The 27299-nt window shown below is 37.6% G+C and overlaps 1 protein-coding gene across 3 annotated transcripts; it reads right to left on the reverse strand.

The window, feature by feature from the left end:
• Nucleotides 1-224: 224 nt before the first annotated feature.
• Nucleotides 225-26601, reverse strand: pparg (peroxisome proliferator-activated receptor gamma). Of its 3 annotated transcripts, none has more exons than XM_057361731.1 (7): nucleotides 26293-26601; nucleotides 14460-14807; nucleotides 13987-14156; nucleotides 9271-9409; nucleotides 4657-4856; nucleotides 2573-3041; nucleotides 225-1319 (listed from the first exon to the last, which is right to left on the reverse strand). In XM_057361731.1, exons 2-7 carry the CDS (start codon nucleotides 14803-14805, stop codon nucleotides 1072-1074), a joined length of 1572 nt encoding a protein of 523 aa, XP_057217714.1. In that variant the 5' UTR covers nucleotides 14806-14807; nucleotides 26293-26601; the 3' UTR covers nucleotides 225-1071. The 3 variants fall into 3 exon arrangements, with proteins under 3 accessions (XP_057217714.1, XP_057217713.1, XP_057217715.1); XM_057361730.1 differs by lacking the exon at nucleotides 26293-26601 and adding an exon at nucleotides 26170-26259; XM_057361732.1 differs by lacking the exon at nucleotides 26293-26601 and adding an exon at nucleotides 21388-21520.
• Nucleotides 26602-27299: the final 698 nt, after the last annotated feature.

The raw sequence follows: 27299 nt of genomic DNA on the forward strand, positions 1-27299 counted from the left end.
TTTTGTCAGGGGAGATATACATCTACAGCGGGGTGCATTGAAGTTCACGTTTTGCAATCACAACAGGGTGTGTTCAGAGACACGCTATAAAAGGATGACGTAATGACTGTAGCTTTGCGTGTTACGGGACTGCACGCACATTTGCCTGATCAAAACTTTAATAGGAAGACATCAACTTGAAAGAAAAAACATGGAAAAACTTGGGGAGTGTAACAGCACAATAAATCCAGAGACCTAAAATAATTGTAGCTTGAAAATATTTATTTACATATTCAAATACAACTGAGTTCAAACGCTCCCTTGTAAAATCCGTTTTTATATTTACATACATTTTGGCAATTAAAGTCAACAATTAAGGCTTTGGAATGATTTCAACTTTTACTTCCTGACTGAGAAAAATAAAGAAAATCATTATATCCCTCACAATATCCATGAAAAAAATGTCCAAACATGATAAATGCAAATGGCACATCATTGAAGCGAGAAGCAAATTTAAGAAAGATGTAAGAAAGAATTTCATTTGCTAAAAGCAAAATGAAAAGCTGTGAGAAATATTAAAGCTGCGGGTGTATTGTTCCTGTCATACGGGACAAATACAAACTCTTTGGTACATTTAGTAGCTGGTGCATATATCGAGATACTCAAGGTTTTTAGTTTTTGTCCAAAAACCAGTCACTTTTATTGCAGTCCTAAGTTGGCCATATATGTGGCACTCCATTTTTTTACAGTGATAAAAATGAACTGTCGTATTAAAAGGAAAATGTTTTTTATTATTATTAAAAATGGAGTGTCACTTCTATGTCCATGGCTTTATCTGTAAGGGCCATGTTTCACCCTGTAAAACATATTCACAGTGACACTGTCCTTTCAAGCAGGGTCCTTGCAATGGGCAGCAAACGCCACTCTTTTGTCTCGAAAGCCAGAAACGAATCACAAAGCGCTTGCTGACCAAAAAGCAACGCTCTGTTCTAGTTTCTCTGTCGACAAAGGTTTGAAACAGTGCAAAAACATCACCCCCCACATCAGAGCGGTAAACCAAAACTCAAAATGACTTATCAGCAAACCACACAATTAGTACAAGTCTCTTATAATCTCCTGCAGAAGGGGGTGTAAGCACCAGTCGACCTCCGTCTCATTCAGCAGCTGAACCAACTGAACGTGATCGGCCACCAGCTGCCGTAGATCCGTCATCTTCTGCAGGACTTTGGCGAAGAGCTGAAGAGAGTCGGGATGATTGGTCTTCAGCTGAAGCTCCAGAGAATGAAGAACGGTCTCCTGCAGATCTTCAATGGGCTTAACGTTCAAGAGCCCGGGTCGATCTGTCACCGAAAAACAAGAGTGGATCAAAAACTGTATGCTCATCGAGAAACCACCAGATTCTTTTTTCTTCTATTTTGGGCTTTATTTGTGTTTTCTTGTTTTTAGGCTTGAATTGATATCATTGATATTTTGTTGCTGCATTTTGAGATTTTTGAGATTTTTTACAACTCTCACAAATATTTGTGTAAAAACTATAAAGTACTATAAAAAAAAAAGTAAATGTATTACTGTAATAAACTAAATTAATAAAATCTAAACACCTACAATTACACTCTTTTACCATGAATAAATACAAAATATTTAGATAATTATAAATGAATAATGTATAAGCAATTAATTAGTAAATAATACATATTAAAAAGTAAACTAATCTTCATTTTTACATTACGATAATAAAAAACACCAAATAAAAATATTTTTTATTATAAATAATAATAATTAACAATTAACCACCAATAAATATTTAGATAAATAATTATAAATGAATAATGTATAAGCAATTAATTAGTAAATAATACATATTAAAAAGTAAACTAATATTCATTTTTACATTACGATAATATAAAACACCAAATAAAAAATATGTTTTATTATAAATAATAATAATTAACAATTAACCACCAATAAAATATTATTAATATAAATGAATAATAATTGATCATAAAACCACAAATAAAAAATAATTTTATTATTGATAATGACAATACATTTAAAAAAACTATTTTTAACCTCTTTTTTTCCATTACACTAATGAGAATTTAGGAAAAAAGTGTACTGTACTGTAAATGCTAAAATCCCACGTCATTTCCATATTTTTTTCATAACTTTGTTGTCCTTTAGGTGATTTTAATCATCAAAGTTCAAGGTTGAGATTTAGAGATTAAACGGTCATGAATTGCCAATAAACATGTGATAACGGCACTGTTGCTTTTAAAATCGTGCTGTGAATAAAACTAAAGATGAGTTCAGATCAATGTTCACAATGAGCCAAATGTAAACCTGCCAGTTTTAACTGTATGACACAATCTCACATGTATGGCTCTGATCACGCGAGTCTGCTTTCAGCTCGATACCCACAGTGTGACTCACAGACATTGTGGTTAGATTTGCAGTAAAAATGCAACTGAGGGTTGATATTAACATTCAGTACATCAGCAAAACAGCCCAAGCTTATGCCATTGAGCTGACGCTGAAGTGTCGGCCACAGTGTTCTCTTTCCATTGAATTTCCTTACAGTCTGCCTTTGACTCACCTCCGCTCAGGATGATGACGGCTAGAAACAGAGCCATGTCGCTGTCATCCAACTCCAGCGTGTTGAACTTGACGGAGAACTCAAACTTGGGCTCCATCATTTCACAGAAGGGCTTGCGGAGGCTCTTGAGGAACTCTCGGGTCATGAAGATCTGGCCGTAGGAGACGAGCGTGCCGTCTTTGTTCATGAGGGGTGACATCATGATGATGATAACTTCGATGACGGCGTACTTCAGGAGCGTCACTTGGTCGTTCAGGTCCAGGTTGATGAACCCCGGGATGCTCTTGGCGAATTCGGTGATTTCGCTGACGGCTTCGGCCGACCGCGACTGGCAGCTGTGGAAGAAGCGAAGCTCCACCTCGTGCATGATGCCCATGTCTGATCTCCTGTGCTCCTGTATCGGCATCTGCCGGCAGTTGATGATCTGCTCGCCTTCCATCAAAGACTTCATGTCGTGAATAACGAAAGGCTGTGAGTGAGAGAGACAATGAAAGACAAGAAAACAGGTTTTACATAAATCACATAAATCAAGTTTCTCTTGCACACACGAAACATTCCGGTGTTTTACAAAAACAGAGATGTTTCTTGTGCCCACGCAGAGCATTTTCTCATTCACATGTGAAAACCTGTCTGTTTATTTTATTTTTGTAAAGGTCTCTTTATTCTAGGTATCCTGAATGTTCTCAAAGTATTTTTCACCTCAGTCTCCAACGTCACCGAAAGAGCCAAGCCAAGAATATATCAGGAGGTCTTGGATTCTTCTCTAAACACAGTTTCTCTCGATGTTTACTCTTGTATTTGTACAGAAAACACATTGGGTGAAAACCCAAGCTGATTTTTCTTTTTCTGTCAACTTCCTTTGAGTTGGCTGAGCTCCCGCAGAACCCGTCAGGCCATGTACAGTACATGCAACAATAAAACACGAATTAAGCCGGTTCTGAGTAGATTTACAGATTTATATCTATAATTTCTATATTTTTGTAGGATTTTCTTTCCTAAAGCTTGTGCTTGTATAAATATAGCCTCCCTCCAAATGGAGCAGATGTTGGATATCACTGAGCTGTGTTAGTCAAAACAAGCATCTAACAGCCTTGCCCATATCTTCTGTTAAAGATACGTGATGCAGCCGTTTGTGGGGTGTGTGTTAATAAAAACCTATTTTCCCTGACAAGAAAAAAGTGTGGTTCTTTTTCTTAAAAGAATAGAAATTTACAGTGGAAAGCGAGAGGAGCGTTAAACGTTTAACTCTTTCCCGCCAGTGTGTTTTAGAAAACTTGCCAGTCAGCACCAGCATGTTTAATCATTTTCACAAAACTTTGATGCCCCCCCCCGAAAATGCTCTTCTATGAATATATAAACATACAGAATGTCAAAACCTTTACTTTTAAACAAACTAACTAAAAAGATAAAAATCCATGTCTATCTTCTATTTATTATCTTTTTAATCCCCTCGCCACTGTAGTTTAATCTTTAAAAATACATTAAAAAAGACAATTGTAACTTCATGCAGATCGGATTCAGAAAGGTGATAAAAACATAAAAGTTTGCATTCGCTTTGCTTGTTTTAAGGTGCAGGTACTCATCAAGAACACATGCAACAGCGCCCCCTTCCTGACAACAGTAAAAACATGGAGAGCTGGAAAAAGCACTTGGCTTCATCAACTTTATACACTCACACTGATTGATGTGTAATAATCGGCTATCGGTATCCGTGGAGAAATTTAGTATTAGTAGTGAAATTAATGCTCTTTGGCCACTTCTTTGGCCTCTACTTATGACATGTAGCCTAATATTGCTTTTTTCTCTAGAAATATTCTTCAAATATTCTATAGGTTACAGTTACACTATAATTTACGTGTATATGGTTTCATATTCTCAGCAGTTAGGCTACTCACAAGACATGACAAAAGCATACAGTAAGATTATCTACATGTAGAGACGCATGACAGGTTAACGTTAGAAACCTGAATTTCTGCCCCGGCTACGTTTCATTTCAAGAGCACTCTTCCTTACTCTGATAAGAACAGCTATGATGGATTTATTCCTGCACCTGTTTTCAAGACCAAAAAACAAAGCAAACTCACGGCGTTGTCGCTGGTCTTTCCTGAGAGAATCGCCCTGGCTTTGGCTTTGGTCAGAGGGAAGTACTTGAGATAGGACTCATAGAGGTGCTTGGCCAGGGCCCTGAGATCGGCCGACTCCGGGTGCATGTGATCCACGTCAGTAGAGAATTCAGCCAGAAGCTTTTCTTTCTCTGCTTGGGGCATCCGACCAAAACGAATGGCTGGGAAAAAAACAAACAAACAAACAGACAGTTGAAAACCCCCAAATCCCAGATCCAACATGCTTGAAGTCTTTACTAATATCTGTGGGTCTGCTGGGATCTGTGTGGGAGTTAAAGGCAGGGAGTTTGTTTTCAGTCTTTCGGTATGTTAGCGCAGGTCATTATGACCATTTCCAACATTCTTTCATGTTTATCATCCTCACGGTAATGGAGAAAACGAAGCATTCGCGCCATCTAATTTCTCGAAACATCAAATTGTTTCATTAAAAACAAAAACAGGGCTTTGTGTGGCTTGGAGAGCTACTCTGTTATATATTGCATGCTTTAGAAGTTCAGCACATTTTCAGCGCTATCTGACTGTTGGTCAGAGCTCCTTGGGGACTTGTAGACAGAACCTCAACACTTGGTTTTGTGTAGTATTGATGGGAAAGCTTTCAAAAATCAAGCCACCGTCACTTGGGATGCATGTGACTAATGACGCTGCTGCATTCCAGCAGATCGCATGAAAAGTAACTGCACCTCCAGGACTCTTGACATGTTGTGTTGTCACGCTACTCTATCAACTGCATAAAGACGCTCCCTCAATCTAATCATTTACTTAAAGAACAAAAGGGAGAGGTCAATCATTTATATTAAACCACAATGCCTGCATCACGTCACAAACCTTTTTTTGCTATTTTATTGAGCAAAAAGTGATGATAAGAAATTGAAGAGGTACAAATGAGGTCAGGTTTAAACCCATGACTCCCACACAAGCACCAGACCTCAAGATGCTTGAAGCTTCTTTACAACCACAAGGCCATGGCTCCTTTCCAATCTTTAGTCTTTATTATACTTTCATGGTAACAAATCAGAAGTTTTTCTGACTTTAATAAATAACTATTTGTATTACAGATATGTTTGAGACAATTCATATTTTTATAATATTATTAATTATATCTCTGTCATGACAACTTTCGGAGGGTTTAGCATGGTAGTGTAAATGACATATAAATATATTTGATCTTGGCGGATAGATCTTCTGCTGATGCAGCGGCGGAGCAAGTACAGAGACTTTCTACCGCCAATACATCCACAACATGCTGCTGTGTGCTGCACATATAACATATATGAATAAACCCTGTATAGCATACATGATCATCTTGTAGCAGATCTATACAGTGGAGCTGGGGAAGGAGGAGGGCTTTGAGCAAACGTTGAGCAGCAAGCTCATTGGCTGCCGATTACAGAACGAACCAATCAGCTGCGCCGTGTGGTAAAGTTATTATGTCAGATTGGGTTAGACTATGGCTCAGTGGTTAGAGCATGGCACTAGCAATGCCAAGGCCATGGGTTCGATCCCAGGGGATTACACATGTAACAACAAAATGTACAACGCAATGTAAGTCGCTTTGGATAAAAGCGTCTGCCAAATGCGTAAATGTATAGGACTGCGCCATCTAGAGTTTCATGCCAGAAATTTCTCTGTCATTAATATTATAATGCCAAAATATAATTAATACCAAAATAATCTGTGCATTCAGATCTCACTTTGTGAAACTTCTAACTCATAAATTGAATGTAGGCCAGCAGACGCGTTCAAAGTCGACAGAAACAAGATCACAAAACCGTCGAATCATCTCACGTGATGCTAAAATTAGTGCCACCCTCAATGTTAACCTTAAAAGAAATGTTACGTTTTTTAGCTCCTTCTGATAAACTTCGAGTATGTTTGTAGGCCAGTCAGACATAAAATGAACTGAAAAAACTGGAAGATATTTTTGTAAACATTTTAATAGACATAATGGTTATAATCCTTTGTCGAGCAATTTGATTTCATTATTTGACTTGAGGGTTGGAAAACTTTTGTAAAGGTGACAAAGTTACAAACCCATGCTGCTTTCATGTGTCTGCCTCGACATGCTGCAAAACAGTTTTGATTAATATGACGTGCGCATTATTATCACACCTTTTGTAAACCAGCGCATGCCAAACTACCTTCCTCCTCCTGTATGGCTTGGCCTCAGGCCAGATTGAGTGACACAGCATGTTTGTGGCAGCCCGTCCACGCTTTCATGAATCATTGATAACGGAGACAAGCAGCCAGATTTCATCCAATCACTACAGTGTGCGTGAAAAGACAGAGAGAGAGAGAGAGAGAGAGAGAGAGAGAGAGAGAGAGAGAGAGAGAGAGAGAGCGCGCAAAGAGGGAGGAGGGAAAACAGAGCAAGCCAATGAGGAGCCAGCGAGCTGATAACGTTAAACTCGATTGACCCTGCGGAGCGCGGGATAACACCTGCAATCCACTTCAATGCTCTCAGAAAACCTTTAACACCCAGGAAATACAAGAACCTGACAGCTAGATGGAATAAGCTGTTCAAAAAAACTAATCCATGAATAAAAGGAAAAACATTTTTTTTACATAAAACAACAAAAAAATTAAATGAACAACAAATTAAAAACCGAACCGAACAAAATAAAAAAAATCTAAATAAACAATTACACATGAATGGATAAGTAAGGTGCAGCATGCTATGTAAGGGACGGATTTTAATTGCACAGATTTGAGCCAATCAGAATAGGGATTCAGACAGACCATGGTATAATCACTGATATACATCAACTAAAAAACAAATGTAATTGTAAACTTGATTAAAAACTTTAAAATAAAGCTGACATGAAAGTCAGGGACTGAAAACAGATTCTTAAAGAACAACATACAGACAAACAGACAGACAGACAGATATATACAAAAAGACAGACAGATACAGACAGAGAGATATAGACAGACAGAATGAGAGACAAACAGACAGACAGACGGATAGATACAAAAAGACCGACAGATACAGACAGAGAGATATAGACTGACAGAATGAGAGACAGACAGACAGATACAAAAAGACAGACAGATACAGACAGAGAGATATAGACAGACTGATACAGACAGAGAGATATAGAGAGACAGAATGAGAGACAAACAGACAGACAGATACAAAAAGACAGACAGATACAGACAGAGAGATATAGACAGACAGACAGACAGACAGACAGAGAGATATAGACAGACAGACTGACAGACAGATACAGACAGAGAGATATAGACAGACAGAATGAGAGACAAACAGACAGACAGACAGACAGATAGATACAAAAAGACCGACAGATACAGACAGAGAGATATAGACTGACAGAATGAGAGACAGACAGACAGATACAAAAAGACAGACAGATACAGACAGAGAGATATAAACAGACAGACAGACTGATACAGACAGAGAGATATAGAGAGACAGAATGAGAGACAGACAGACACAAAAAGACAGACAGATACAGACAGAGAGATATAGAGAGACAGAGAGACAGAGAGACACAGACAGACAGACAGACAGGCAGGCAGACAGACAGACAGACAGATACAAAAGACAGACAGATACAGACAGAGAGAAATAGAGAGACAGAATGAGAGACAGACAGATACAAAAAGACAGACAGACAGTGAGACATAGAGAGACAGACAGTGAGACATAGACAGACAGACAGGCAGGCAGGCAGACAGACAGACAGACAGACAGACAGACAGACAGACAGACAGATACAAAAAGACAGACAAATACAGACAGATAGATATAGACAGACATACATTGACAGACAGTGAGACATAGAGAGTCAGACAGACAGAGATAGAAAGATGTAGAAAGATAGATATAGACAGACAGACAGATATAAATAGACAGACAGACATTGACAGATGTACAGTATATAGACAGAAAGATATAAATAGACAGACAGACAAACAGATAAACACAGACAAATAAAGACAGATATACAATACAGACACATACAGTTGACAGACATGCAAAGAGAGTGAGACAGAAATAGAAAGAAACAAAGACAGACAGACAGATACACAGAGACAGACAGATAAGGAGAGAGAGTCTCTTATATATTTTACTCAGTTGTTTTTTTTATTTTAGTAGTGTGTCTTTAGCAGAAATGTTTCAGCTCTGATTGTAATGAAGGTCCTCACACAGACAGTTTGCAGCTCTTGAGCTGGTGCGGATGCTAATGAACTGTGGTGTTCCACACATAGGTGCTTAAACCAAGACTCGTGTGGTTGCAGGGTTGCAAGTAAGGTGTCACTCTGTGAGGGAAGTTGCCTTTAAGCCCCGAGCCAGCACACACACACACATTAACAGACACACACACTAACACACACACACACGCACAGCACACACACCAGATGTGCACACGTTCTGACAGAAATGCCACATATGTTGCAGCAGGAGACCACACAAAGGAAACAACAATGCACACGAGGCCAAGCGCAGTTGCCTGAGGAGGCATGTAGCGTCGAAAAGAGTCTACCTCGAGCGGTTCAAACACAAAGCACTTCCGTGAAACAACAGGGCCTTTCTCGTGTGCGCTGGCACCTCACCGTTGTGTGACATGCCCACCATCAGGCACTTCTGAAAGCGGCAGTACTGGCATTTGTTGCGACTCTTCTTGTGGATGCGGCAGTGCAGGTCGCAGTGGTCGTAGATCAGCTTCAGCCGTATGGTTCGACGGAAGAATCCCTGGCAAATGAAAGGAATGCTGTTAGGAAGGAAGGGCTATTGCCTTTCCTGATGCCTTCTCAGTGCTCTTATACACACATCTGATCTATTCAACTCATTGTCAAGAATCACAATACCAGTTCCTATAAGAGCAGCGCTCCGACGCTCTCTGCCCCAATGACAGAAATCAGTCCTAATACTGACGTTTATCAAAAACAATTCCCAATTAAACTAATGAATCGACCTCATAATCATTTGTCAAATGTTATTTTTAGGGCTCCAATCAGAAAATTGGACTTATAACAGAAAACTGGTAATCTCATTTGTCTTTGTATGATCTGCTTTCGCTCCAGGGATGGGGCTTCATTTTTGCTTTTTTTAAATCACACGTTTTTTGTAAGACTAACATCGTGAACAGGTCCAAGTAAGAGTGCACAAAACTACCCAACAAAGCAGGTTTTTTTGGTAACTGCACTCTAAAAACAAGACATTTTGATTGTACCAGTTTTCTGTTAAAAGTCCAATTTTCTGATTCGACATCTGGCAATTCCAGCGTTATGGATGTGACATAAGAACGCTCATAGTATGTATTTCTTACCAACATACTGAATCATATGTTTATATTTTACTAAACCCTTGTAGATAGAGTTTGAACAGTCTATGCACAAGTTTTCTATTTTTATAACGGCTTAGAACTTGGCTCAACCAATCAGAATCAAGGACCAGAACTGACCGTTGTATAAAGGATAACACAAACAATGTGTTGCAATTAACACATCCATTTTAAGAGTGTGTAATAGTGATATTTTGTAATATAATATTACAAATGATTCTGAATCATTTTGAAAGCTAATTTATTCAATAAAACCAAAGGCCGTTTATGGAAATCGTGTCACTCGGTGGCCATATTTGCAACTTCTCTGGGCAGCTATTTACATCATAACAAGTCCACAGTCCTATCTCTTTAAATGGTGAAAGGCGGATATTTCTATTAAACAGCATGTTTCCGATCAATAACAAAACATGACATGAACTGTACCATAACTTTGGGTTGCGAAGCTGCGCTGAAAATCATCTTTTTCGAGGTCACTTCACCTACTGCACATGCGCACAGGCTGGCAAGCGCCTCACGTGAGCCCCACCCCAGAGAATCCTAAATCAATCTTGAATGACGATTGGCTCGTTTCACTGGAAGGCGGGACTTCCTTTGCCAGAGCGGCCATATTGAGCGTTGCAATCCTCGCCATTCATTGTAACGGCAGTGGCGCATCTTGGTAATATTAATAACTTTGGTAAAACTATAACAGAATGTTGGACGAAGTGAAATACTTCCCTGTGAGACAACAATTTACAAATGCTATCATTTACAGTGATAAAGGTGTTTATTTGAACAGCTGCACCTGTTAACCACATCTGTCATGACATTTGTAAATTGATATCAAATAGTGCCAGCATAACATTGACAATACAAATACCGAAAAATATTCTATTAATAAAATATTAAATATATATATAATATCGCTATACTTTTATAGTTATGAAACAAAATGAAAATTGTCCGTCTAAACTTTCATCTTAACCGACGCTGCTCCCTGCACCCCCTCAGCGCTTTAGAAGTTATGCTTTAATCCAGCCAAACCACAGGCTGAGATTTACTTCCAACATGCCCCTCGAGTCATTATGTACCCAAAGATAACCCGAGGTCTCATGATAGTGAGCTTTTATCTAAATAATATGTCATTAGGACAGACAAGTGCTGCCCGCTTTGGACTTTGGCCAGAAACAATTCTTTCTAGTGTTTGTCTTGACGTGAAGTCATTAATAAGCGTAGCTGAGAATCTTAAAGCAAATATTATGAAAACCCGCATGGTCGGACCCCAACAAACAATGTGCATGCTGAAAAACGATAAAGACCCAACCCAGGAGATTTCATCAGCGCGGGTCGATTCTTAAGTGCTGTTAAAGTGGAAAACAATACAGGGTGCAGAAAGACGGTGACCGAAACTATTTTTGGTACTTTTTGAAAAACTCGAGAGGGGCTAGCATGGTATTTTTAGCAAGTAAAAAATACATGCAAATGCGAGAAGCAAGCGCACAGGAAAGAGTTTTTTAAAAGAGGATGTTTTTCATGCATTTAACCCCTCGATCACTTTACTTTTAAATTTAGAAACATACGGTAGGCCAAGAATATAAATAGTAAGGTGAGAACCCGTGGCTTTGTATTATTGGACAATAAATGAGTTAACCCGCTTGGCTGAACCCATCTTAGAGCATTCTACACATTGTTGAGGACGCTGGAACAATTTCTGCTCACGAGCAGATCTGGCTTCTGCCATTGTAGGAACGGTCTAAATTTAGTGCTTTCCGATTGTGATTTTCAGACAATCGCACAGAAAATAGTTCTAGCGAAGTCCGCTTTTTTCACAGAATGCTGCGTGTCGACCAGGGATGTGGTTAGCCACAAGCGTTGCATTTTTAAAGGATCATTCTGTTACCGACGCTCATAAATGATCGATGTTTAAAAGAAAGAAAGAAGAGTCTGTTTGAAAGGATGCAGTGTTCCATTCATAAACGCGTGTCTTTTAATTTCTGTAACATGTATCACCAAAACCACACAGACACCTCTGTTGAGTCGGTGGGAAGAGTGCATCTGACATGTCTGGGTCACCCACTCGGATGATTATTCTTATTCAGACATATTGCTCTGCCCATACGTATGTCTGCCACAGTGGAAACTTATCGAGGCTTTGCGGTCGAAGTGACAGACAAGTTTAGGTTGCTCAGGCATGGAAGGACGATTTCTGATCTCATCTGCATGTCTGCGTCTGAATTGAATTTTCTTAATGTTCTAAATTTATCAGAATGACTGGAAGAGCGCGATGTGTTACAGCAAACAGATGTTCACAGCTCTTCGTACATCAAACGTGCTGTTGTGCGTGTGGGTGGTGTGGAGCGTTGGTTTGGAGTCGGAAAGCACAGAGAGGGTGGCGGGTTTGAACCCTGCGTGGTGCGATACACCAACTATCATCTGCATGTCTGTTATTGAGATACCTAACCCCAGCACCCATCAGGGACATCACCATGTACTTTCTAAAAAAGTAGTAGTAGTTTTAGTCACAGCTTTTTGTGATGCTTTGAATTTAGGCAATATTTTGTCATGATACGCATTATTCAATAAATTTGACTAAAATGATGTATAATTGTAATTGACAAAAGCAAAACTGTCAAAAAAGATACACCAAACCGAACATAATGTAAACATTAAAAAAAAACGCTTCTCATGCGCACAAGCAACCCCAATATACAAAAACACTCAAATCGGAATCAGTTTCCTAAAACGTTGTTAACACATTCATAATACCGTGCAGTTATTTTTTCCTGTCATGTTTTGTCAACAGCATCATTTTTGTTACGGTCACGTCTTAACATTGCTGAAAAATTATTTGCTAAGATTAACATCACGTACAGAAATCTAATAAAATAGTTGTGTTTATGTATAGATGTCACATACTTTCGAATACATTAAGTTTATTTCCAAAAAGAGATAACTTGTTTTTACAATTTTTTTTCAAAAATCATGTTTTTTATTATGCTATCATGTTTTTATTGTGTTTTATTGTGTTAGTTAGCTGTATTTTTTTTGTTATTTTGTCTTAAATAAAAACAAACCAACTGCAGTGTTATCTCATTTTGGAAATAAACTCTTCATTTATTTTAAAATACAAAAAATTGGATATATATTTACTGTATATGACACATGCTAAATTTCTGCGTACAACGTGATTTCCTACATCACCAGTATCAATTATAATTGAATGTATATGATGTGATGTATGATCATGCATCAGATGTCTGTCCTCTACTGTGGTAAGTTTTTTGTTGCTTTGTATAAAAGCGTTTCAATGTCTCCAGCCATCACAGACTCTTGTCCTAACCAGATGTGTTGCAATAAATGGACAAGCAATAAAAACACAACCACAGCAAGTCTGGGTGCTTTGCTCTCTGTGAAATCTCACTGGTCCAACGTCTTAATCCATATAGCTAAATGCTAAACGTCTGCTGTGTTCTGATTTGACATGTGTGGGTTGTTTTAGGATGGGCAGATAAATGACTTTTCTCTGAAAACCTGTCGTGACACACCTTAACACGTGTTTCAATCTATGCACTCAGTCTCACCGCCACTGATAAAATCCATACGTTCATGAGCGCGATCACTGCATTTCTCACTGCTTTACCTGGAATGGTAAAATGTTTTCTAAAACATCCTTCAAAATGATAAACTGCTTAAGATATTTGTTTAGTTTTGTGTTTAGTTTTCTACACCTTTCGGCAAATAACGCTTTCTTGTTGTAAGCTTAGGTCTTTTATTTATACTTAAAGATGTATACCTAAAAAACTATTTGACAATAAAAAAGTAATTATCTTGAACAATTTTGTTTCACAGGTAGATTTTACCCTGAATGTTTCAGATTCACAGATAAAGTTAAGACATGTTTTTTAACGTGATAAAAAAAGGAGCCTGGATCTCTGACACCTGGTGTTGTGATTCCTAGCATGTGTTAAGCGGTGATATCTAACGCATTAACAAACCAGTATACCTTGCATCCCTCACAGGCGTGAACGCCGTAATGAAAGCCAGAAGCTTTGTCTCCACACACACGACACTCGATATTTAAAACTGAAGTGGACAGATCTTCATGAGGTTTGGTAAATGGCAGGCTGCTCTCTGCAAACTGAGGAGGAGACTCGGGTTCCAGTTTGATTGTGTCTGAAATAAAACCACAGGGAAAAGACTTAACACAAAAATAAGTCTTGTACAGCTACGTATGCGTAGAGTCACAGTACATGGTAAATAAAAAAAATCACAAAATTATTTCAATCAAGTGCAGTAAAGTGTGTCCAGAGCGAATCAAACCGATGACGTTTGGCTGATAACGTGATGCTAAAACAATTGAGCTACTCTATTTAATCTATATCAAGCGATCATATAATATGTAATATACTTGCTATTTGTCTGGCTTGACTTTAAAACGAGCTTGACTTGTTATGAGTGTTATAGTGAAGTGCATACTTTGGGCATCTTGTGATCTGTAGTTGCTCTCTTCAGCCGGGTAACTGTTCTCCTGTGCTCTGTAGTTCCCGTCGTGGCCTCTGTAGGTGTTCTCATGAGCCCTGTAGATGCTCTCCTGCACCCTGTAGCTGTCCTGTGTTCTGTAGTACATGTGCGTCAGGTCCATCATGTGGGGCATCTCGCTCGGCGGCGGGCTCGGCTCGTACTCCACGCCGGATATGGTGGTGTAGTCCAGCGTGGACAAAGGTTTCATGTCCAGCGAGTGAGAACTATCGTCAAGCTCGTCCAGTTCCAAAGCACTCAGACCGAATCCCACAGGCCAGGAAAACGTCTGTGTGTCCACCATATCTGCCCGAAAGAGAGAGACACAAACGCAAAGTGAGGCCAAAGGCAAATCTGTGTTCTTGTAATAACATCAGAATCATTCTTAGCGTGTTTATTTAAAAGATGTTTTGGCAACGGCTCACAGATTTGCCACGGCGATCACAGTTTCTGCCAAAATGTTACATATACTTACAGATCAGGATGAGAAATACACGTACAGCTGATTTAACCCTTATATGGTGTTTATGTTTTAGTTTCTCGTCAGTGTTCACAGCATTATTTGTGTTTTAAATCGTTATAGCCATTACAATGTACAGTATGTGAAAATACATCACAATTACAAAAAAAACAGAAAGCATATATGGTTCATATTTGACAGCTGCCTCTGTCAAACCACATTTATGATTTTTGCTTGTTAAAAATGTACTAAAAATTCAAATTTATGATATGGATAAAAACACGTTCATTTTGAATAAATATAAAATGTTTGAGGTCGAGAAAACCATGAATCTCATCATTTTTTTTGTAAATATTGAAAACAAGTCCCATAGACCTGAACATCACACAAGCATTAAAAGACTTGGAAAGGTTTACGTGTGTGGGTTTTCAACTCATAAAACTATGATCGATTTCGGATTGTACAGTTGATTCCTTTAAATATTGTTTTAAACATCGTATTAAAGGTGTATAGAATAATTTTATCGGATTTTGTTTTTGACATCAATCTGGTACATTACAGGGGTACCAAACCTACACTGTTGAATTTCATTGAAGCAAACATACCAATAAATAACATTTATAAATAGCAAAATCCCAACTGTAAGAGTCTAAACAAATAAACTGATGCTGAAGGACTCTTAGCAGCACACAACTCAGTTTACGAGAGATCTCAGTTAACAGGTTCTGCCATAAATGACATTCTGTGACTTAAAGTGTGAACCTTCACTAGATTAAGTGTTAAACAGTGTCTAAACAGCCCCGTCTAGCACTTTATTTTTAAGAGGGGATCTAAGAAAGACCATCAAATCTTGTCCTGCTGTGTGCAATGCTTTCTATAAAATCATCTACTAGCATGTTTTCATTGACATTTGTACTTCTAAAACACATTATAGTCGTAGCGTTAAATCGAATCAAACTTGTGCATTCCTTCAAAAGATCAGCTGAAAACTGTTTTTTCTTCACTCTGACAGAAGCAGGAAAATATCACTTCGGCTTTTAAAAATGAAAGTGCATTTTTCCTCCTACGTGAATTTTGCATCTATAGAAATGCACCTTTTCTTTTGTTCGCAAATATTTAGCGAGGTGTCGTTCTTCATCTTCTGCGATCTGATGGTAAACACTGTTTGGTGACCAATGGTGACGAATGAAATGCTTGTTGAATTTTGCTATATATCCAGGTATCATTAAGTATCGATTCTGTTTCAGGTTTTGCTGGCCTTTAATCCATCTAAATAATGTCCGTCCCAAACTTTTTTTATGTAATTCTTTGCATAAAACTTTCAATGCTCTAGGGCCTATCCCTTTTAGGCAGGGCGTTATATTACAATGTTTGTACAGTAACCTGGTAGTGAAGGCGATGGTTTTGAGAAGCTTTGAAAGCAAAGGGAGTAATTTCATGTGATATGGCATCATTAGGAAACCTGAGAGATCTCTTACACATGATACATGTTGAAGACATGTTTAAAGAAAATGTGCTAAATATAGAATACAAATCCAGAGTACCACCATCATAGAAAAGACTGTAGTTGATAATAAACCGACGTCTAACTGGGTTGACCTTATAAACAGCTGACCACGTTGGCTTTCTCTATACGAAGCCTGTACACAGAGAATGTACATTGAGATAGCAAAGGTCACTGGTTGTGCAAAACACAGCTGAAATTTTGTGAGCTACTCAATTCTCTGTGTTATTCATCGTTGTTCTACTTTCCTCTAAAGTCCACTTTTTTATAGGTATAACAGCTACAGTTTAAGGACACCGGCCCTCCAGGACTGACTTTGGACACCCCTGGTTTACATAGATTAAGCAGTTCTGGTCTTGTCCGAATGACACAAAGCGTTTAAATGTAAAGACTTCCCACCCCAAAATCTTTCAACACCAGACAAGAACGTCAGCTTAAAAATATTCATGCTAAAAACATCAAGGAAAGAGGGTTAAAACATGTCATGAGAACATGTGCAGGTGAGAAACTCAAACAAGGCACTGGGAAATATTTCAGTGACTGCAATGATTTTCTAAAAATACAGACAGATTCATATCAAGGGCTGAGCATCTGAACAGAATGCCAACCACCCAACAAAACTCTGCCAATTGTCTTTCGTCGAACGACGTGTCTCGATATACTGCGAAACGATCTATTCTTAGTAAAGAAGTTTCCGTTCACAACATGCCTATTTTGACATGTGATAAACATCTTGCCACTGGACACTTGCTCCACTTGGCAAATGATATTGTAGCATTCTCAGAAATTTAATTTAGCGAGACAACCTTCCACAACTCTGACTCAAGTGGTTGAAAACCAAGAGATATTTTGGTTCAAACCACAGACTCGTCAAAATATTAGGTCAAACCTAAAAACATTTCAGGGTCGTGTTCTTTACGGCGCAGCAAGAATATAACTTATACATTGTGCTTTGAACGTGGCCAAGCCAAGCACTCGTTAATGCTTTTTGTTACATAATTCTGACAAACTTAAAGGAACAATGGGGCTCTCGACTCAACTTACGATTCATTGGACAAAAATGTTTGCATCGGTGTGACGTGCGAATGGAACATAACAAAACATGATAAATTGCCAAAGTTAATGCCCTGTATCTTAACAAAAGACAACAAATACCACGTGGACAGATTTTCAGCGTTGCCTCCGCCAATCATGTCTGATCTTGCAGTGAATGTGGAAGTTGAGACAGAGGTAAATGTCGAGTTTAAGCGCTGCGAACAAAGCCTGTGAAAAGCCGACTCGCCCTGCCTAAATTTTGTAGCCAACAAAAAAAGAACGAAGCCCTTCCATAAACTGTTCAAAGTTAATCATTACAAACATTACTACAATCACTAGTTAATCATAAACAAACTTACTATGAAATATCAAATATGGATAACATTTTACAGTAAGGATGCATTTTTTAACATTACCAAATACATTAGCAAACATGAACTAATAATAAGCAATATAGTTTTTCGGCATTGATGAATATTTGTAATTGTTAGTTAACAAAGTTAATACAAATACAATTGTTCATGTTAATTCACTGTTTTACAATGTTTGATTTTAAAATTCGTAAATGGCAATGCTAAAATTAACATGTATTAAGATTAATAAATGCTGTAGAAGTATTGTTCATTGTTAGTTCATGTTACACTGTAATGTTCCGGCAACTGGGGTGCGATGAAATTGTACGATGAAATTGACATGTTATTTTAAACCCATCATGTAAAATAAAGAGTTGAATTATGTAAAATTAAATAATGCATTAACTAAAGTTAACAAATACAACATTATTGTACAGTGTTACAAAAAATGAAAATATATTTTTTAAAACTAATAAAAACAGCTGGATTAGCCTGGCCAAGAGTTTACCATCAGCCTAGAGGGTTGTGGTTGGTTGCCAGGGTATTGCTCTGTGGTTGCTAGGGTAATCTGGATTATCGTTAAAACGTTGCTATGGGTTACCCCAAGTACACTTGCTGTTTTGGTGTCTCTGTTTTCTCCCTACATGTAAGCCTTTGGGGTTTCATGATTGTTTATTTTGCATTAACAAGCACCACTAAAAATGAATGTGACACATGATTTAATGCTGCTGGTGCATTAATCTCACCATGATAAAGAATCTCCTAAACAACACGGCAGACACCGCTGATTTATTTTTTATTTATGAAATTGACTATGTGAATGGTAGTCGAAGTGCCCACAAACACAAGAGCAGTCAATTTATTTTGACAAATTCACTGTTGATGTGAGAAACAGAAAATCAACCAGAGGAGCCTGTTATGTGAAATCCTTTCCATCGGGACATTATTGCAACAGCACCATGATGTTTTTCACAGTGTTTCTTAAGAGCGCTAAACAAAAGCCAAAAGGATGGGGCCACAGTATATTACATGAATCTGAACGTCTACATCTCTAATATTTCATTTGTGTAAGAAGTAGAATCACAAAGAACAGAACTTTATGAAAGATAACAGTAAATATAATCGTAAAGTGTAATTGTACTTACTTATTAAAGTACAAGAAATGCCAAAATAATAAAATATATTTCTATTGTATTCATGAAAATAGTTCAACTAACAGTTTGTTAATATCACATATTTCTCAAGCAGAGACATGCTTTACATTAGACATTACAGAAGCTCTCATGCTGCTCTGCAGACAGGCAATCGTCATTAAAACACAGAGAGCGCACAAGAAAAACCTGCCCGACAACATTCACTGGCATCTCTACACCACCGCAAAGACAAGTTTCCTTGAAAGATTCCCAAAGGCCATTTTACAGATGATAACATCACTAAATCTGATAAAAGGGTGCAACCCAAACCCCTGTCTCTATACGTTCTTGCAACGTTTTTCTGTATTTCCATTTGTATAATTTGTTTTAGATCTTCTGTGTCAGGGATTTTCGAATTGTGGGTCGCGGAAAGTCTTTTGGTTGTTGCAGTGAACGGAACCCATACAAACACATAGCCTACAAAAAACTGTTTAGTCTAAATAAAAGACAGCAATGACAGTCCCCACATTAGCAACAGTTCACCTAAGAATGTGTATGTATCTGCCATTATTTATTTACCCTCAAGTTGTTTCAAACCATATGACTTTCTCTCTATTGTGGAATTGAAAACAGGAACATGTTCATATACTGTAGTACCACAAAAGACAACATATAATACACATAACTAGGGCTGCGCAATGTATCGAAATGATCGAAATATTGCAAATGTGCATATCGCACATTTCAAAAAGTTATGTATAGACCACTTTGGATGACGTAAACAACGCTGATCCAAAGCTGGTCCAAAAGAACTTCCTGTTTCAGTTTTTAACGCAACACAATGGTTGAACAAAATGCAACTAACAGAACGTTTTTACCCTAATCAAAATGTTAAACGAATATCTTAAAGTTTCAATTCAGTATATATGAGATAAAAAAAACCCGATTGAAACCGGAAGTGCTTCTGGACCAGTGTTTACATCTCGCGAAGTGGTCTATAGTCTATAAGTTTTAGGTTGATGCAGACAGCAGAGAGACTTGTGTGGAAGAGGATCAGTAATCAGAAATAATGTAAAATATTTATGTTGGTTATATCATTTTCAGTTTTTAAATATACATTACACAAACTTGAGCATTATTCGATCGCACATCGCATTATTTAGCAAATTATTGTATATCACATTTTTCTTTAATGTCGTGCAGCCCCAAGGTTATTTCATTTTTTCAATATATTTTAAAACTATTTCAATAGATTTTAGAAAGATGATCAAGAAATATCGTATCGCATATTGAATATCGCATTATTTAGCATGCTATCGCATTATTTAGCATGCTATCGCATATCGCGTTTTTCTTTAATATCGCACAGCCCTACACATAACATACATATGCACTATATTCCATATCTTCTGAGTGCATAATGATGATTTTGTGTGAGAAACATTTAAGAACACTGTCGGTCTGTTCCTCAAACTTACATTATTTTACATGAATTAAGAAGACTTGTAATATAGCTTTACTGAACTTTCCTGAGAGCTGACAAAAGATTCAACCAAATGTCTTATTTTATTTTCCACACATTAAAATCAGTATATAATCAGATCTTTGTAATGTGCACCGGACTTAAAGTTACCTGATGCAACATTTTCTTCAGAAATACGTCTGGAGGAGTTTGTGTGTCGTGGGCGCCTTTGGCACCAGGGTGGGGGAGTACCCAGCGTGACCTCAAAGCTTTGTCAGGCATGAAAAAATATGACTTCCTCACCTCAGCACTCTGCTACAACTACCTCCATGCTGAAGTCTGACCCCTGCCCTCCCGCTATGAGTCTGTTTGCCCAGACAATAAAGTTGTCTGGCCGCCTACTCGGCTACTACTGATTTTGCGATGCACGCTGGTGTCGCTTTGATGCAGGTTTCACGTTATACACATTTCTGAACGCATTTCAGGTAGCCTGGCACAGATCCCTCAAGCGTGGCACGAGTGAACCCTGATTTATTTTGAAACGTGACCTCATTCGGGGAATTCTCCAAAACTCTTTTGGTTTTAGTGTTGGTGTCGCATACTCACAAAACAAATATTCAATACTGGGAAACAAATGAATACACCTAATGCTTTAGCGACCACCTCTGTGTGTGATTTTTTTAAAATACCAACAATCTTTTGTTTTCTTAATCTATGACTAATGTGCCTCAAGGTCTTTAAAATGTCCACAGCAAGTATTTGACATCGTTTTACAGCTCTGCATTTAACAGCTATAGTAGTTCACTAACATAACACTTTGGTTGATACCTGACCAGACCGTATGACAGGTTTCTAAAAAAGGAACACAAAGTTGCACTCAAGTCAAGAGAAAACACACAAATGCATCCAACAAAACCAGACAAAAAGACTAGATCTCACCCTCAAAACCCGAGTTCCTCTCTTGAGGTCAAATCCTTGTCGATTTAGGTTGATAAAGTGAGTCGCGCGCTGTGAACTTTTGACTTAAGCGAATGGGCAAGTGAGTGGCTATTTCTGTGGTTATATTAAATTGAACAGGAACTGAAGGATTTTTTTGACACATCTCCACAGCCTCAGCAGAAGTGCAGACAGCTAAGTATCATGTGGTCCTGCTATGAGGTGTACGGCTCGCCAACATGACTTCCTGTTGCTTCATTCTAACTCAAAGCTTTGCTGGTTCCACTTCTCTTCGCAGAAGAGCGTCTTCTAATAAACGGACCCGAGAGACAGAAGTAAAATTAGGCTTTTAAGACGCCGTCTGCTGCAGTCGTCACAAGACAACTGATTGGTGGCAGGCGATTGTTGCGGTTCGTTACTTTTGACATATTTGTACTACTAAAAATAAAAAACTACTAAAAACTACTATAAATTCTACTATTTTAAAGCGTGATTAACCTAGTACAATGTTTAAAGGGATTCATCACCCAAAAATGAAAATCGTGTCATCGTGTCATCAAGTTGTTCTAAATTTGCATAAATGTCTTTGTTCTGATGAACACAGAGAAAGATATTCGGAAGAATGCTTATCACCAAACAGATTTTGCCCCCCATTTACTCCATTTACTAAAGTAAAAATACTTTATCATTTTGAAGAATGTAGGACAGCAAACCGTTTTGGGGCACTTTTGACTACCATTGTTTTTTTTCCTACTATGGGAGTCAATGGGGGACAAAATCTGTCTGGTTATGAGCTTTCTTCCAAATATCTTTCTCTGTGTTCATCAGAACAAAGACATTTACACAGATTTGGAACAACTCGAAGGTGAGTAAATGAAGACAGAATTGTCATTTTTGGGTGAAGTATCCCTTTTCTGAATCGAGAAAAAGACGTTAAGTACATTTGACTAATGAAGACACGATGCGTTCTGACGTTTCACCCAAATGTTCATGAGGGACTTGAGCAAACCCAGCGCGGACTTGTAAAGCTACTTGGGAATTTTGACTTGCACAACATCTAAGGACATGAACTTTCTCCCAATTACTTTTAATAGGAATGAGTTAATAGTGAATGACTCTCCTGAGGGTTCTGCGGAGCTTCCTAAACGGATAAGGAAGAACCATGCTTTCTGTCAAGGCCTTCGCAATTCGCTACAGATCCCGTAAAAAAAACAGAGGAAGGGTCTTCCCTGTTCCTCGATGTGGGGAGGAAAGGGGGTAGAAGGTTAGTTATGGTCACATTAGGGCTAAAAACATGCGCTAATGGCGCTACTGTGAAAGACCTCTGAGGAGCGTTCCCAAATATTTCAATGTTTACTGTCGTTTTGTACTTCGGCAGAAACTACAACCCTTGAAATGACCCCGAAACCATGAGTTCTTCTGAACGTCAATCAAAGTTCCATTTTAAGTCATATGCTGGTTTACGGACATTGTTTACACGTTATTGCACTGTTGTAAATTGAGCCTTATTCATTAAACATAAGCTGAATGAACATAAAATGTTTTTTTGTGATTTGGCACATTCATGTCAATGTGAACATTTCGACAAAACTGAAAATTCAGCATTCAGTTCATGTTTTGAATCAGTATTTAAATCAAGTTCACAAAACTGTATTTGGCTAGTTGGCAAATAAATCGTACATGTGTGGTGTGACATAGCACAATTTAGAAAACAAACTGTTGATATTACATTGTTTTATATTATTGATATTAATATTTATCATATAAAATAGCACAAGAGAGATTTATCTTCATTTTTGTTAGTTTTTTCTAAATGTTTGCGTCACACCATAGGACAAGTTTGCGTATTTGTCTGTGAACTACCCATTTAGGTTTGATTGGTTAAAAAATCTTCTTCATGTCAGTCTACATGCAGATCCCATCCAAAAATAAATTCTGTCATTATTTTATTCACCTTCATGTCGTTCAAAACTGTATATGGCTCTTTCATCAGTGGAACACAAAAGATGTATTTTGAGAAATGTCTTTTGTGTTCATACAATGGAAGTCACTGGGGGTCTGTGTTGTTTGGTTACCAACATTCTTTAAAATATCTTCTTTTGTGTTCTGCAGAAGAAATTCACACAGGTTTGGAATGACATGAGGGAAAATAAATGTTGAAAGAATTTTCATGTTCGGGTGAACCATCCCTTTAAAAATTGATACACATTACTCCAGAATCCAAACATCAATAAATCAACACTTCTCAATATACAAACACTAAAGCATACACGTGCACACACTATACAGCCCACACTTATTTGCCACGCATGCAATGCTGCCACAACAGGTTCCTGAAGTGAAGTTCCAGGCCATTGAATTGTAAAGCTCAGGAGGCGTCTTTGGATAAGGTGCGGCTTCTGCCATATAATGGTACTAAACGCTCTTGCATAATCACAGAATTTGTGTAGGAACAAGAGAAAGATAACACACTAATGTATAACCTGGCCATTTCAAAAGAGACCTAATCCCTCATCTGTACATTGAAACTAAGTTGTCTTACCACTTCTGACAAAGCACAAATGTAACTGGTTTAGTCTGTGTGGAAAACAACACTTTAGAGTCGGTCCATGAATGTATACTCTGATGAATACATGCTTTAAGAATGTTCACTCATCATCAGGTATGACAAAGAAATGTTTTTTTTCTTCTTCAATTTTACTTATTATTGTATTGTTTGTTTCTTTTGCAGTTCAAGAAATACATTTACTGAGGGTGACCACAAAGCAGCACTTTATTATGAATGCATTTTCGCCGTCTGAGAGTAAATGATGCGTTGACCCACCTACAGACAGACTCCAGTCATATTTTACGGCTAAAAACACAACGCACTCTACATCGGTTGAACACATGCAAAACAACCACAACAGACAAAACCTAAAAAAAAAGGAAAAACTACTCTTATTGAGTCCTTTCACTGTAAATCTTAGTTTCAACACTAAACACTCAAAGCGACAGGCTGGTTTGCCATAAAGATCGACACGCTGCTGTTTCCACACCTTACATTTATGACAACGGGCCAAAGTCCATCACGTTGTGTTTCGGTTATACAACAGGTCAGACCGTCTGCACACATTCTACGGGCTTTACCACATACTGTATAAGTTAAAATGATTTAAAAAAATACTTTGATCTAAATGCTTACGCCTAAATTCTCAAAATAGGTTTTGGAGACTAAATAAGTTGCGTTCACATGTGAATCACATCCAGCATACATGGGCACTCCTTTAATATTGTTTAAAAAGTATCCCAGGATGCACCTGACACTGGTTGAGAGAATGACCAGAACTGTGCAAAGCGGCTGCTTTCAAGAAATTTCAACAGTTTCGATGTTTATACTTATATTTACTATACATTATAGTAAATATTATAACTGATATTTACTAAAATGTATAAAATTGTAAGATAGAATGAGTAGGTATGTTCAAACTTTGGACTGCAGTATGTAAACATGCGAATACATTCGCACAATTATATAACACACTGATGTACAAAAACATATGCATTCTTTCAAACTTTGATTTTCAGTTTCATTTTTTTCCGCAAAAACCAGAAGTCTGAGCTGAAATTACAAAGCTGACCTCTGATTTACTGGTAAAGCAGAATCATATATTTAACAATATATCCGTCATAATCATTTCACAATTTGTGTCATACATCACAAATGTCAAAGGATTCTTTAATTTCCTTAAATAACAGCAAGCCAGAGATTCTGAGTGAGTTGCTATTTGTGCCTGTCACAAGAACCTGACTCTTAAACTAAACAATGCTTACATGGGCAAAGTTTTTTTATTTTTCAATGATAAAGCTACTGTGGTCATTATCAAGACACAGACATACGCCAACAGCTTTAAAGTTTAAAGAGCGATTACAGTTAGTCATGATTTATGACGTACATCTTTCCAGAATCACAATTATAATTTGCATTGCGCAATCGCATTGGCAACAATAAAATCATTGCACAAAAACCCAGCCGGTTTTGCAGAAAAGAATATAGCCACCATGTGAGAGAGTACGATTATATGTCTAACTGTCTTTCAGAGCACCATGATGATTATACTTCATACTTTCATCTGACTCATAATCATGTGGAAGGAGATTATATGAATTAAACTATAGTTTTAATAGCACGGTAGCCAAACAGACCAATTTATTCACATACTGTGGCACTTACGTATTCACATTATGTTTTGTGCCAAATCTACCAACGGCCACAAGTGAGCAAAAGGCAACAATAGCAAGAAAACAATTGGCCTTTAAGTAGATTTTGGATCGTTTACATTAAATTAACATTAGTTAAGAGAAAGCCTGAAAACCTGGCATACTGAACAGAACTGTTTTTTTGGTGTTTGAAAGTAAAATATAATGTAAATGAGGAAAACAACAAAATATCAAACTTTTTTGGTTTTATAAAAGAAACTAAATAAAAATCTACAAAAAAACTAAAGTGCCTAAAACTAAACTAAGCGACCTATAGTTTCAACATAATAAATAAATACATTTATATATGCATTTTACTGAACGATTTAATATTATTGCTACCAGAATATTACATCTTCAAAATGCCTTTGAGTTTTTAATAAAGCAAGATATACAGCTATACAGAACATGACGTGTTACTGACTGTTTTAGATCTATAAGAATTCTTGAAATTATATATCGCTCAATTTAACTCACAAACTTTAATATCCAAAAGCCAATTTTAAACAATTTTTTTGCAAATTATTAAAGATAACATCATCTTACCGTCTTTAAATGATGTGTTTTTAATAGTGAAACGACTGTGCAGCATATGTAAGTTAACAGAGACTGTGGGTGAAGTTCAGCATTCACCTGCTGTTCATACAGGTGGTCTCAGACTGCACTGACCTGTGAGGGGTCTCTTCAAAGTACACGATGACGGTAAATATGTTTCCGCCTGGTATGAACAGCAAACCTCTGCTCTTCTGTGTGTGCTCTGCAGTGCTCAATGTGTCCTGGTCCTCAGAGCTTTACACGAGACTGTCTTTAGCAGGTTTTGGGCTAATATGAAGCGGGTAACAGATGCAGGAATCACTGCTCGAGCTCTATAACGCGCACAGATGCGCGCGGGGCACGTACACTCCGGGAATGTGTCCCGAAACTTAGTAAGCTGCCTATGTAGACAACATGAACTCTCTCCTCCCATCTGGATCACATTTGGAGCACATGGACTATATGCGGAAGAGTCAATGCAATGAACTGCAGGACTTGACTGTGGATGACACTCCACCTGTTGTCAACTCCTGTGAAACCACACAAACTCGATGCTGATAATTTAGTCAGCTCGTGTTTTTTTTCTTTTAACCATAGAAAGTGTGACTGATGGTAAATACTGGGGTGAAAAAAATCCAATAAATTCATTTGCATGCGTGCCAACTCCTTATATGATCTCATTTTGACGTGTTCATCATTTGCTCTTCTAATCAACATGAAAAAATACTGTAATAGTATGGTATTTACTGTTGTGAACTGTAGTAAAATTCTTCCTAGCTACTATAGTTTTTGAGCTTCATTATAGTAAAAAGTATACTACAGTTTATCAATTTACTATAGTTATTACTACAGTTTACCATAGTTAATACTATGTATACAGTAGGCTACATTATTTTTCATGTTGGAAGAAACAGTTTCTCATGGTTTTATTTGTTTGTACTTTAACTACCATGTCTTATAAATATCATCACCACACAGTAAAATCGCCAGTGTTAATAATCCACACTCTCAAAGTGTGGATTATATAAACACTGTGAGAGTTAATTTGACCCTTTTTAACACTGGCGATTTTGCTGATCTTTTAATGGATTCAGAGCTGTATCTTTGTTTCTTACTCAGTTTAATGTCATGAAATGAAGCCT

This window comes from Triplophysa rosa, linkage group LG20, assembly GCF_024868665.1.
Source record: "Triplophysa rosa linkage group LG20, Trosa_1v2, whole genome shotgun sequence".
Taxonomy (NCBI): domain Eukaryota; kingdom Metazoa; phylum Chordata; class Actinopteri; order Cypriniformes; family Nemacheilidae; genus Triplophysa; species Triplophysa rosa.